Source organism: Serinus canaria, chromosome 2, assembly GCF_022539315.1.
Source record: "Serinus canaria isolate serCan28SL12 chromosome 2, serCan2020, whole genome shotgun sequence".
Taxonomy (NCBI): Eukaryota; Metazoa; Chordata; class Aves; order Passeriformes; family Fringillidae; genus Serinus; species Serinus canaria.
Genome location: NC_066315.1, coordinates 39,143,910 through 39,158,575, shown reverse-complemented (window position 1 = coordinate 39,158,575; position 14,666 = coordinate 39,143,910). Strand labels below are relative to the sequence as shown.

The 14,666-nt window shown below is 42.4% G+C and overlaps 1 protein-coding gene and 1 long non-coding RNA gene across 5 annotated transcripts in view; both read left to right on the top strand.

Moving 5' to 3' along the window:
- The first annotated feature begins 32 nt into the window (after window positions 1-32).
- Window positions 33-7,584, top strand: LOC127059224 (uncharacterized). Its single transcript, XR_007776844.1, has 4 exons — window positions 33-267; window positions 1,519-1,639; window positions 2,203-5,591; window positions 6,915-7,584. It is a non-coding gene; the product is annotated as an uncharacterized LOC127059224 (long non-coding RNA).
- Window positions 7,585-9,614: 2,030 nt separating this feature from the next.
- TOP2B (DNA topoisomerase II beta) overlaps window positions 9,615-14,666 on the top strand; it is a 61,194-nt gene continuing 56,142 nt past the window's right edge. For all 4 annotated transcript variants that reach the window (XM_018909601.3, XM_009086126.4, XM_018909600.3 and 1 more), the window contains exon 1: window positions 9,615-10,008. In XM_018909601.3, coding sequence (XP_018765146.1) covers window positions 9,937-10,008 — 72 coding nt within the window. In that variant the 5' untranslated portion in view covers window positions 9,615-9,936. The remainder of the gene's footprint in view (window positions 10,009-14,666) is intronic.

Sequence of the window (14,666 nt, the reverse complement as noted above, 5' to 3'; positions counted from 1 at the left end):
GATTAACTATTGCGTTATATAAATATGCAAAGACCTGTAGGAATGGAAATGCAAAGCACGGCATTCACCCCATTAACATGCTAATTCATTTGGCAGGAACTGAAAAAGTAGTTTCAACTATTTTATTTGCATGTCCGTGCTAGTCTGTTACAGAACCTGTTAAGCCACCATGCCCATGGCATAGTTTAACAACCCTGGAGGGAGCATCAGCCTTAGGGTTCGTGGGATGTCCCACCACGTACAGCATGGGAGTAGCATAGGTCAAAGGTGGGATGACAGGCACTGCAATCTTCCTGTTTGTGAAACACAGAGGAGTGATCATAAATGAGCAGGGCAGATTGAAGCATGGAGCAGGAGGGAGTGCTGTGTTCCGCATGTACGCTCTGTTGGGAGAATGTCTTGTACCGGGCAGCTTGGGAGTGCTGTGTGCTGTGCCTGGCTAAGGAGATGTTTGGCTTTGTGGCTAAAAGCAGTCATGCTGGTTTGGTGAAGCAGCTCAGAGCTGAAACATGTGCCATGGATTATGTGTGAGTGCTGCAGCTTGTGCTATGTTCCCATGGGTTGGTTAATGTGCCTGTCTCTATGGCCTGAGACCGTGCTCTGTCTTTACTGTAAGCAAAGAGCTGGTGTGGCTCAGGCTTTGCTGTACTTCAGCCACAATTATCAGGAAAGAAAGCATTGTTTGCTCTGAATCCTCTTCAATTCTACACAGCAATTCAAAATTAATACCTTTAATTATTTGGGAGAATGGATTGTTTGACTAGAGAGCTGAGGAAGGCTTTATGATTTGAGAATTAAATGTCACAAAGAACCATATGTATGCAATTGATTTCTTAAACTTTAGCTAGTCTATGACTTCAAGTAATTTCATTGTATTTTCAGCCTTTATGCCAGTGTGCTCTTTCATCATCATTACTCATGTCCCAGAGAACTGAGTCCAAGATATTTTTGGGAGAAATTATAGAAAATGAGCAATTTAAAAAAAGACGGGTTAGCAAACCAGTGGAATTCTCATGCATGAGAACTAACAAATGGCTTTTCAATAAACTAACTGTAAGATATAAAGTAAAAAAAGGAGCTTCCATGCTTCTTATCATGAGTCACAAGAGAAATGAACTCAGCAAAAAATGTCATGTTTCAGTAGCATGTCCAACATGTCTCAAAGGGTACAGAATATAAAAGAATCTGTAATAATATATCTGTATTTTCCCAAAGAACTAACATTAGTACTGAAAGTAAAGTATTCCGAAGTAAATGGAATTCTGACATGATTAGTGTCAAATAGTTTCAAAACCTGCTAGAAAATATGTTGATACATAAACTCTATGTTCTAATTTAAAACATGTTAGAAAAAGGAAAATGTTGAATGGGACGGAAACTGATACTATGTTGAAATTTCTGGGTAATGTGTATTGCCTTTTCATGAAAACCTGATGAATTCATTGTACTTTTAACCTGGAAATAGAAGAATGTGAGCAGCAGTAAAAACCAAGGTAAAAGGAACCATATTACTTTCAGATAAATTTCAAGAGCTTCAGAGCTTCCCGCTCTTCAAAGGCTTTCTGCAATAAAAGTTTCCAGCAGAAGAGCATATGTGGAATAACAAAGCTCAGTAAAAACCAACGAAATGAAAAGAAAGGTGAGTTGTTATTATGGTTCTATAGCATGATGGTAAAACTTTGACATGAGCTTACTATGAGGCACAGGAAATGTATTCTCTCTAACTGTTATCTGGGAACACAGGGTATCACTAAGTTGTTCCTTGCAAAATTATTTTTTAAAAATGAGGAATGTGATTATAGTATAACAGTTAACAGATCTGTTGCAAAAATAGATATGCTGCCTTTTTTGACACTTAGGTCTGTCAGCAAGATAAAAACATACAGTACCTTTTCTTTGCTTCATTGTTTGCAAGAAATGAAGGAATATTGTAAAAAAACTGCATTGATGAAAAACATTTTTCGTTACTGTTCTGCAAGTTAGATCCACAGTAGATTGCAAAAAGAAATATATAAAATAATGAGGACTACAGCATCCATATTGTTTAGGTTAAAAACCCCCACAGGTACATGTATATCAAAGCAAGTTACTTTTAACACATCCTGCAGATAAAGAACTTTTTTCTAGCATTAAAGTGAATTCACAAATTACTAAAGCACATATATTCAAAGTCATTCAAAAGACTGCTTTCCTTCTTCACAGGTGACAGCCAGGAATCCTAAATCAAAGAAAGAAATGCTGTGAACAGGATGCAGCTTTCTGAAGTGCTTAGAAATGGAAAGATGCTTTTGGAAACCATGCTGAACTGAAGACCTAGACTGAGATTCCCAAATTCTAATAAAAATATGGCACAGCAAAGTGCTGGCTAAATGATGCCTAAGCAGTCACACACATTGTCCTGGCCTGTACTGAAAGCTGTTGCTACTGCAACTTCTGCTACCACTACCAGCAGTGACTACAACTATAGTGAGCAAGAGGCATATAAGAACCACTGATCTGGATGATTTTACTTCATCTGAAAACTGAGGTAATGTGTTTTTACATTTCTCTAAGAAAAACAGGAGTGCACTAAGGAGCAGAAAGTATCTGCAGAGCTGATTGGAGCAATGTAAGGTATGTAGTGGAAAGAGAATTAAGCAGTGTTAATTGGGTAAAAATAGAACAGGACACCATAATCTAAACATAAAATCATATTTAATGTGTTGCATTTGGTGCTTTATTTACCCATTCTCCTAGTAAATACAGCAAGACTAAAATGCTAAGCAGAAATAGCACTGTTGAAAAAAATAATGGAGGAGAGCTGCATGGTACTGGGAGAGAAACATTCAAGACCCAGAAATACCAATGTGTTAAAGAATTTAAAGGGATAAAAAAAGTTTTTTTATTAATTTCTGATCACCTTTGCTTAATATTAATAATAATAACACTTAAGGAAAATAAAAAAGTGCATGAAGCAGCTAGCAGTGGCCATTTTAAAATACTGCTTGCCCAATCACTCAAGCTGTTGAATTACTCAACTCCTACTGAAATAAATAGGAACTGCTGCTGCTGAGCCTTGTTATAAATGAGGCCACTTTAGGAATTATGGAATAGCTAATCTATAACAAGTAATTGTTAGGGAGTTGTAAATTCAGATGTTTATTGTTAAGTGGGCGGCTGAGTCTTGGCCACATTTTACCAGTTTTGCTATACCCTTTATTTTTTTAGTTGAAGCATGCATCTTATTTCTATAATTACTTTCTCAAGGACTTCTGAAAAATTAATTCTCAAAAGCTTTAGAATATTCTGATGACACAGGTAATCTGAAACAATGCATTTAAGCAAAGAGAATTAGTAGTGAACAGGTTACTGGAAAGAATAACAACTTAAGTCATCTAGAAATAATACTCACAAAAGTATTATTGCATAAACTTCCTTTTCTAAACTGCCTTTTAATTCTCAGAAGAACACGGTGAGCACATTCCCTGTGCTGTGGGCTATAAAAGAATAATTCAAATTTTAGGCCATCCAGTACCAAATCAAAACCACTATGGTCTAATAATTCAAAGCATTACATCAGTCTAAACTCAAGCTGCCAGTACAAATTTACTCTAAGGGTTTCTTCAATAATTTGTTGGATATGTACGTGCCAACTCTCTGTCTGTGATTCTGCTATTCTGTGCCTGACTGGACCTTCATAGTAATCCCTGACTTTTCTTTTTGTTAGTTACTACTTCTTGTCTTCCCCACTTTCTGTGCTCTGGTGTATCATTTGTCCCTACCCTAGTCCTCTTTCAGAAGGATGTTCACAGGTCATTCACCCAACTCTTTTGATGCTCTTTGCCTCAGACATTCATTTGTTGAAGTATTCTAAAACTTGTGGCCTCCTTCTCTTTTTGCCTTTGACCTTAGCATAAACCACGTGGGTACACTGGCCACACTTCAATTACATGCTCTGCCTTGGTGGAGGTTGAGCCATCTGCCTGTCTTGGGTATTGCTTGAGACTTTTCTCTTCTTGGGTTACCACAAGAACCACACAACTCCCTTCTGAGAGAGGGAATGCAACACCCTGACCTAGTCATCATTGATTCTACTTAAAACTGGTGATACTATGAAGCTGTACAGAAAAGCTTGCCCTTTCTATTTCCTCCTCATAATAAGTCAAAACATTATGTGTCAGAGGTGGTAGAATTTTAGCTCAAGAGAGCAAAGTACCATTTATTTAGACATTTCCTAGAATAGTGGGCTTCTCTGCTGTCTACATCACTCATCACTTTTCCCCACAGATTCAACATATCCACACGTGCCTTGTATAGAAAAAACTCCACCTTCCTGTCATTCCAGGAATGACTAGACATGACCTTCTGCTATTAGGAAGCAGTGTTGATACTCACTCAAAATCTATAATGGATTTCTGTCTGGGAGACTGGAGAAATACACTGGTGATAGATACCTTCAATGAGCCAGAAGAGTCTTGCTGGGTAAAAATGAACTGCCACTCACATATTCTTGCCCAAACAGTCTTGTTTGAGTGAAGTGCTAGGAAAAAACTTGCATGTTTTAGTCAAAAGAAAATTCCACTTTGGAAACAGAGAGCTCCTTTACAGAGGGGCTGGGATAGAGGGACAGTAAAAAAGGAATATGTGGCTAATATCAGAAAAGCTTCTCAAGGAAAGCCTAGCATGCTTTGCAGTATTCATCACCCTGAGCTCAAGGGAGCACCTTTCTGAATGGCATGGCATGCCCAAACGTTGCTGGCTGTTTACATTCTCCACACTGATTAACAATGCCATAATGCAGTTGGTAATTCCCAACCTCCAAATCTCAGCAATCTCCTCTCAGCTCAGTATAACTGCTGAGTTGGCCACTGCTATCTCATGTATGTTCAGCGCAGATCTCAAAATACATCACCTTCTCCATTCTGTGGTTTTTTCCATTGTTTTTGTCCCTCCAGGCATTTGCATCTTTTCCAACTGCCACCAGCTCTTCTAAAAGACTCAGTGTTAATAGCATGGATAGTAATTCTACTGATGTTGAGAATTCCTCCCAGTATGGCCAGCTCAGCTTCTGCTGCTTCACCTCTGCATGCAACTTCTCTTGCTGTGTGTGGTCACTGCACATGGGAGCTTTGTCCTATATAAGGAATTTTGATACAAATATATTTAATTTCTATGATCAGCCTCTGCCAAAGCAACAACTTTGTTCATGCTGCTCAGTGAAAGTGTGTCACAATTTAAGATTGAGCTGACAGTGAGGAGACTGGGTGGACTTGGATACTAAAGCCCTTCTAGTCACAGATAAATATTTAAAGTTTACAAGTGACTCAACTTCCCTGTTCTGTGTGAGAGACTGCAAATCAGGCGAGAGGCCAAGCATGTCAGGACGATGGTCTCTAACCCAGCCTGCTTCTCCTGCAGCAGGGAGGTGGTGCCATCCAGGAGGAAATCAGTACAGCCATGGGATGGGCAGTCCAGGATGCAGCCCAGGGGGACCTGTAGCTAACCCTAGGGATTCTGAGGGACCTCTTTCCCAGCAACAACCTGGCAGTAGCATTCACAACATGCTCCACTTGAGTTTTCCACACCTCTGCCAACAGCTCAGCACTTAACAGGTGAGTCACCAGAGGAAGAATTGGAGGGTAAACAGGGTTCAAGACGTCCAAACCCTCTGTCAAACTGTCACAAGTGGGACATTGTTTCTGGAGGATTAAGATGGAAATGACCTGGTGTTTTTCAAGAGACTGGCTGTGGAACAGTCTGGCCCCAGGAACAGCTACTAACAAAAGTGCCATGGATACATCAGGTATGTCAGTCCTGGGCACAGTTGAGCTGAGAGTGTCGGGCAGTTCATTGACAGTGCACACCCACAGAAAACCACTAGTGTGGCCTCTTGCTAATTCAACAAAGGTGTTTGAGATACAGTTGTGTAAGAACACCTGACCTGGCTAAATTTATATCATAGGGTGATCCAGCCATGGGTAGACTTCTCTTAAATACTTTGGATCCGTGGCCTGAAGATCATTCGCAATCAACACAGTACGAGTGTGTTGGTCACTCTCATATTGTACTGTCACAACCCTACTCAATACTTGGTCAATTATTTCAAAATTATGTTAATGAATTACAATGAAATTTTAAAATGCAGTAGAATATGGAAATTATTTTATTGTGAGTATAGATATTTAATATTAAAATATGCAATGTTTGTTTATACCTCATTACAACTACATACAATGTGGAATGTATAATGTAATGGGCATCAACTTAGTTTCATAAATATTTTAGCACAAAATTATGCTTTTTCCTGTGTAGTTTGCAGAAAAAGGAGAACTGTGGTTGGTTGTTTAAGTAAGTGCTTGTATCTGAGTATGTTCACAGATTAGATAAATGTACATAGTTTCACAAATAGTAATATTTTAGGCCCTTTAAATCTGAGTCCAGAAAAGCCACATAGAAAGAAAAGGTTTTATTAGATAGTAAGTAAACTAGAAGCAGCAAATAACTTAGAATAGATGGGAAGTTTGTACATACCAAGTACAGAAATGCCTAAAGATCATACATACAGCTGTCTTACTGCTAAAATGATTGAACACAAAGTAGTATTACAATAAATATTTTGCTTACTAAAAGCAGTAGTGAAACTGGTTTAAGCAGATCATTGTTTTGAGAGCCTCTAGGGTACTTCTATTTATGTTATGGTCTACAGCTATGAGGACAAGTAAATCTCCAATGAATTGAAATAGGACTTTGTGTGTACTATCTCAAGGGGATTATTAATTTAAAATGTCACACAGTAAGTGTGAAGTATTTTACAGGAACTGGTAGTGCATGATTTGGGCAGGTTGCATCCAGTAAAGTAATTCCACTCCTATCAAAATGTTATGGTACTTGAATTTGATTCATGCTCAAATCTACTTCTATGTTTGTTTTCACAGGGATCTCTTAAAATGTGATGAGCAACCTCATTTCACTGCTTCACCTCTGCAGCCCACAGAAGCAGCTGCTTTTAGTCTCTTGAGAACTTTGTCCCACAATCCTACATGACTAGCAATGCAACCACTCAGCATACACATGTAAGTATTAGGGATAAAACCAACATCAACAATAGGCCAGTAACACGCTGTGCAGCTAGTGTAGCATAGGATGAGAATTAAATAAAATCCAACCTGGACGAAGTAATTTCAAAGACTAAAGAAAATGCTTGAGGGAACATCAGCATTTCCTCATAAATCTGCTCCAGTGTGACACAGACAGAACATGTCTGCCCATGCACGTTCAAAGACCAGTAGCTGCCAAGAAGAAACTCCCTCTGTCTCTCTCTAATGTATATGGAATTGGCTGCCTTCAAGTGAGATTGCTATCTTCTCCTTGGCTCACATTGCAAAAGGCACAATTCCCACACTAAGGACAATGTATTTACTAAACAACTGGAGCTAATGAAAACATGGTACACGAATGTTTGGGACTTGCTCTTTTTCTGCTGAATACAATGATGGTCCTCCACCGATATAAAAGGCTTTGAACAGATGCACTCCTTCTGTTTTCACTGATCCACACAATATTCATTGCAGCAGTTTGCTGTACGTGATTCATTTTAATGGGTCCTTCATATAAATTTGAGATTTTGGTAAAAAAAAAATAAAATCAACACGGTTCTAAATCAGCAAGCTTAAAATTCTGAAGCACTAGGCATAACCCTGCCAGTGGTTCTGCAAGAAACACTCTTTATCTTGCTAAAAGTAGAAGAAAACACAGCCTATAGCTCAGAGGTACATGCAGCTGCTGGAAACTAGGCTGGAACAGATAACTTACTGTCCCTTCTAGGCAGATGCCATTATTTTCCATAATCCCTATGCAGCACTAAAATATTAGTTTAATAGCTTCCTTAGAAACTGGCAGAGTAAAATTATGCTAAATAAGCAATATTTACTAGAAATTCTTATGATCCTTCCCTTGAGGCATAATTGAACATTACTACTGACTCCTCAAAAGTAGCTGCTCCATTTCCAATCCCTTTACTCCTTAGGAAAAGCATTTTGCAAAAGGAAAAACCTTTAAATTATTGCTCTTTCTTTGAAATGGTTCTCTGATTTGTCTGCTAGTTCAGATGCAGTGCTCCTACTGATCCCTCCTTTTGAGACTTTACATTCTTAATAATTCAAGGAGTGGAACAGGCTGGACTAGGTAGGTATTTTTTGCATTTCACAGAGCAGAATGAAAATTGCTCATTGAGAAGCTGTGTGTGCTGAAGCACTGTCACAAAATCTGGTTATAATATTTAAAGTTATATAGGTAAGTATATGTATACATTTGGTGCAAAGTATGTAAACCTGTACATATTTTTTGTGCTGATACCTAAAATGACATGAATTTTGGGCTTTGTACATACACTGGTTAGACCTAGGAAGCAGATGCTTTTTGGCCACAGCATTTTTTTCAAAACCGCGAACAGGGTTGTACTACACAGGGATGTGTGCTGTGCCCAGAATGGGGTGCTGTGCTGTGTGACCCTGTGTGAGGACTTGACACAGTGATGCTCAAATGTAGGATAAAGGTCTGTGAGCTGTCCGAGTTAAAGAGCTCCTCGGGCCGATCCCCAGAGCCCAGAAGAGGGCAGTGGATTGTAAACACTCTCCTCCCTGGAGCTCTGGGACTTCCACCCTGCTACTACCGCCGCAGGTCACAGGGGCGTCAATTGCAGGGAACAGTTTCGGGGCTGGCGTAAAGGGGGCAGCTGCCCGCCGTGCCCCGAAAAGCCGGCCCAGCTACCGCATCACCTCTTCTCCGCCCCGCATCGCAGCATCATCCACTCGGAACACCAGGGAAACGGGACAGCCGTGCTCTGCCAGTCCCCACACCAATTCCCCTGTGCGGTCACGGGAAAGAAGGCGTCTCCTTGCCCGCCGTCGAAAAGCGGGAAGATGGGCTGAGAGAGTCCGTCGCTGACTCGGTAGCTGAGCTCCGCTTTGCCGCTGTCCCCATCCCTATCCCTATCCCGATCCAAACGCTCCGCCTCCCCTCGCACCGCCCCCCGCGCACGCCGCAGCGCCCCCGTGCGGGCCGTTCGCGCCCTGTTGCCACACTCGGTGACGTCACACACGGCCTCTCCTTCTGGCTTCTCGGATTGGCCGGCGCCTCGCGCAGCCTTCCCGCCTCCAGCGCGCGATTGGCGGGCCGGCCTGTGATTGGCGGGCATAAGGCGCGGGGGGAGAAGAGGCCCGGGCTGGCTTCGCGGGGAGAAGCGGCCGCAGCGCGGACGCCCAGCGGGGCCGGCGCGGTTATTTATTGTCTACGCGCGGTGTCCCGGCGGCGGCGGCGCTTCGGGGGTTGTGTGGGGAGAGGAGGGGGAGGAGGCGACGGCGGGGGAGCGGCACCGGGCGCCGGGACGCAGGGTGGAAAGAGGAGGGGAAGAAGGAGGGGGCCGGGCCAGCTCCGGGTGTGCGTGTGTGCCGGGGGCGCGGGGTCTGCGCAGGAGCGCGCGCGAGGGGCGGGAAGGGAGGGAGTGAACGAGGGAGGGAGGGGACGAGGGAGGAGGGAGGGAGGGGGAGATTTTTTTTATTATTAATCTGTTTTCCGGGCCTTTGTGGCTGCCGGGGGGGGGGAAGGCCCGAGGGTGAGGAGGAGGGCGGGAGGCAGTAGCGCTACGGCGGCGATAGCGGTGGCTGTTGTTGCCGCCGCTGCCGCCGCCAGGCGAAGGGACCGGCCCGTCGCCCCTTTAAACTAGCGAGAGCCGCAGGCCCGGCCGGGCCCTCCCTCCCTCCCTCTAGCTGCCTCCCCGCCGGCGGAAGGGGCGCTTTGTGCGGGCCCCTCGGCCGCCCTTCCTCGGTGCCGGGGCTCCGGTGAGGGCGGGAGAGGCGCAGAGGGCGGGCGCGGAGCGGCCCCAGGCGCGGTGTCGGTGCCGGCCCTCCCGGCCGCCTCCGAGCGCCCTCGCCTCGGCTGAGGAGAGACGGACAGAAAATGGCAAAGTCTGGAGGAGGAGGAGGAGGAGGCGGCGGTGGCGGCGGCGGCAGCGGAGGACTGACTTGGGTGGTAAGTTGTGGGGCTGCATCTTGTTGTTCGTGGGTTTTGCTACTCGTGTTTTGTTATTATTACTATTATTTATGTTTGCGTCCCTTGCGTGTGTGGAAAGAGCGCGGGTTGGCTTTGAAAGGAGGGAAGAAGCTGAGGGAAGAAGCTGGGGGCTGGCGTGGAAAGCGAAGCGCTGTAGAGCCGCCGCTCTGTGGAGGGCTCCGGGATAGGAGGAGGAAGTCAGGGCTTGGAATTGATGCTACAGGAGGGGAGATTTTATCCCTGTATGGGGCTTTTCGGGGTGCTGGGAGCCGTATGGAAGAGGTCACTCTCTGAGCAAACAAGTGGGAAGCTCCCCGGGGTGGCGGCTGGGTCATCAGGGCTGTCTTGAAGTTGCTGTCCTCCAAAGCGAGATATGGTTTGTCTGTCTGTCGTCCCGCCAGAGTTGGGGGTATTGCCTCTTATTTCTAGAGCAAATCCTTTGCAGGCTAGCTGAGGGTCTTTGTGTTGATCCCGTTTTCTTTTCCAACTGTGTGTGAAGACAATACCTGAAGTTCCCAAGTTTCTGAGACAGGAAGCAGGAGCTGTGTGCTTGCTGTTCCATCTTGGCATTCAACTTCATCATCCTCCAGAAGTTGTAACTCTGTAACAGACCCAAGAAGGGGGTGTTTGACTGCCTCTCCTGGATTGGTCGGAAGTATTAAGATTAGAGAGGGTGTTGGTGATGGCTGACTCTAGAATTGGTGAATTCTTTTGAGCCTCCTTATAGTCCCTTAGGAGTGCTGGCTCCCAGTGCTGAGGTGCTCTCCTCGTCAGTAGTAAGAGCGGATGCTCTCAGGTTTTGGTGAGACCTGAGAGGAAGGAGGAGCAAAGGTGACCTGAAGGGGTCTGGTTCAGCCAATCGGTAACTCCCCTGCCTTTCTCTTGCTCAGCATAGAGGGGTAACTTCTTTAATGTTTAAGCAGAAGACACTAGATCTTGATGGCCAGGTATCTTTAATGAGACACATGTGCTTTACTGAAGTGGGAACTTTTAATGAGTCTTGTTACAGAGAATAACAGCAAACTTGTTCTTGTGTCCCTCTACATCTTGGAGCTGTTGAAAATGAAGTATTATTGGAGTGAACAAATCCTGTGTGTTCTGATGGTGGACTATTTCCATGGATCTAATTACTGCATTTTATGTTGGTAATTCTCTTTAATTTTAAGAAACTGGTAGCATGGAAAGGTATATTAAAAAAAAAAAAGTGCAAGTTTCTGGGTGTGCCACTTGAAATCACAGTTTAGCCATGGAAACATGTCTAAGTTGAGAAGCTATTCTCCTTTCTTTTCACAATACTTTGCTGTCTTTATCAACTGTGATCTTTGGATGGCTCTTCAGAATTAAGATTTTACCATCTAGGTTTGACCAAGTAATTGAAAGTTTTACAGCTCATACAGAAAACTGCAGAATGAAGTGTGAAAATTACCGAATAGGCATTTTTATTGAAACATGTTCTTAAATGTAATGGGGTTGAAATTATGGTGAGTCAACAGTTTCCTACAACTGGAAATGATCAAACTTTTCATTCTCTAAAAGCAGTAAAAGTTAAAAGTGTTTTTGTCAACTCAAGAGTAGTTGTAGGGAAATAATTGGATTTTAGTTGAAGCCGTGTTCATTTATTTTTTCAGAAAACAGTGGGACATTCTTTCTTTCTCTCATGTGCATTTTAAATGGTGGAGGTAGGATTTCTGAGCCAGCTCCTAAAACCGGACCTGTTCCATGTCAGCTGTAGAGCACTGGCATGCAAAAGAACAATATTGTTGTAGCACTGAATTGAATGGGGCCATGGCCTGTGTGCCAGGCAGAAAAAAACCTTGGTTTAGGTGGTGGTTCATTTGTAGATGATCATATGCTGTCCTTGAGGAGGGTGAGAGTGACAGTGGTAGGGACAGAATAGTTTCAGCTGTCTGGCTTTAATCTGCTTGCTATATATCTGCTGGACATGCAACCACTTGCAGTTCAGTTGTAGGTCGTTTTGAAACCACCTTGATTTTTTTAGAATTCTTGCCAGTGTGTTGAAACCACCAGGATGCTTCTCTGTCTGAGTAATGTATTCTCTGTAGCTTGTGGTTTCTTAATAAGACCACGAGTTAAACAATTGAAGGGTAACAGAAGAAAATCTGGCCCTAAAGATGAGGAATCATTTAAAACTTGGTGGGATGTTAATTTGTGTTTCAAACTAGGAGATCCTGTGTACGTAACCTAGTTGCTCTCATTTTAGTAAAGAGTTGCATGTGCAACTTCAGTTTTGGGTGTGATTCAAAGAGCATGCTTGTAGGTAGGAAAGAATTACATGCAGTTGTGAAAAAGGAAAGATACTTCCTATAATAGAGAATTTCCCCTAGAGTGAATTTCATAATGAGACATCATACAAGCATCAGGTGATACCTAATTTTACTTTTAAAAGAAAGAAGAATTGAATGCTTATGGAAACAAACAGCAAGTTATCTGTGTATTCAGCTGTAACAGGACTTAGAGAAATATAACTAGTTAGGCACAATTACCAATGATGGGAACACATGAGAGTGCAAAAACTGAACATGTGTATTGGGAAAATAATCTAGTGTTATTTAACTGGAGACAAACCAAGATAACCTCTGATTTATAAAATGTACTTTCGTGGTTTTCTAATAGCTTTTTTTTTCCCCTTGGTCTGGTTGATGATTTTCTGAAATCAACTTGCAGCTCTGCACTCTGATAGTTGGTAGAAGGTGGAGTTTTCTCAGAGTGATATAAATTACTTTTGATGGGTGATCTCCAAGAGTCACTCACAAAAGTGCTAAGTTGTATTAAGATAAAACTAACTCTTAATAACTTAACCCTTAAGAGTTAACAAAGTGTGGATTTATAGCTAGGAGAGTTTTTATTTGTGAAACGTAATGGTGTTTTCTAAAGCTAGAAAAAATTACTGTGAACAAAAGAAATAATTCTTCAGCCTCTGTGTGTGTTTAGGAACTGCTAAAAATGAATTGTAATGGCGCAGTAATAGTACTTAATTTGTTTTTCTAAATATGCCTTTTATAGTGAAGGTGAAGTCATTGTGAGAACACTTTGAAGTGCATTGGTTCTGATACAGTGGTAATGCCCACAAAACTGAATGTTTCAAACAAGCAGCATTTAATTACTTAATTCTGTCAGTGTTTTCAAGACTTTTTCCTCGACCGTAAGAGCTATGGAAGCTGAGAGTGCTGATAAAAATTTAGGACTTTGAACACTACTTCCACTTTCCTGTCCCTGTTGAAAGGGACAGGTTTTGACTCTAGGAAATGCTAGCTTAAAGTAAATGTATGCTGAGTGTTCATGTGACTTCTCTTTTAAAAAATATCATTAGTATCTACTCTTTAGATGGAGTGGAATGGAAGTAACGAATATTGTTAGTAGGTGAAATATTGCCTATTTTTGGGTTATACTTCCTTGAATAAATACAGTAGCATATTGGTAAGTGAAAAGAAGCAGCCTTTTTAATACTCTAAATTCAGATATAAGCATCTTTCAGAAAATTCAGAGTTTACCTTAAAAATAAGGTAATTTTAACTTAGTATTGTCATTTTTTTTAAATATGAAGAGTGAATGTAATTGATGAGATAGTAGGCTCAAGATATATTTTTTTAAAAAGCACCAACAAATAAAGCCCACCCTAATCCTATTAAAGGGATCATGTCTTTTATTGTTTTGTTTGAAATCAAATACATTTAACTTAATAAAGGAATGACTTTTAGTTTGATTTGGCTTTTAATACGTTCTGAGGGGGTTAAAACAAGTGCTCCTCTTGAATAATGTCCAATAACTTCTAGTGATGTGCCATAACTCACTGGTTATGGCTTCTGCACTGGGTGGTTTTTAGCTTTATGCGTGGGTTTTTTGCATCTGAAATCTGAAGTGCATCTCTGCTGCCCTGAGGATCTGCCCATCACTGCTACACCGAGCTTAGACCGTTCCTCTGACTTGGAAGCAGGGGCTTTTGGATGGGAGCAAGAGTTCCCTTCTTCTGTCCATATAGTCCTTGGAGGGAGAGTGCTGGGCTGAGACAGTGTACCCAGGAGTTGCATTGCGTCACTGCTCTGTCACGGGTGTGTTTCTCTAAGCTATCAGGGTTCTGCCTGCCTCAAGTACAAACAGTTGGCAGATATGTTCAGCAATATGAACAAATCCTAATGAAGTCTTCTGGTTTTGGAAATATGCATACTGTCCTAGAGGTGGACCAAGGGTAAATGGTCCTTTATCCTTTTTATTGCTGATCATTACAATGCTGTTCATTTCAAAGGAGGAGTAGATGGCTGAAGTTCCTGCTCCTGAGTCCTTTAGACCTCTTTAGTTGCCTCTCTAGATCCAGGTTAGAGCTCAGAATTAGCTTTCTGTTCTTTCAGTTTCTTTATCTGGATCAGGCCTTCTGTTTCTCTGCTGGCTGCAGCTGGGCTAGGACGCAGTTGTCACATATGTAACACTTGTTACATGTGCTGTTAGCTTGTCTTATCTTTCCTCTGCTACGCTGTGGTGTCTGAGGAGCAGGCGGGGTGTGGGGGGAAAGGCTTGTGTAGTTGCCAAGCCTTGTTTCAGTGCTCTTCTCTTCCTTTATATGAGTGTCTGTCTTTTGCTATTATGATGACCAGAGAACTGAGAGGTTTCTTGTCCTGTGT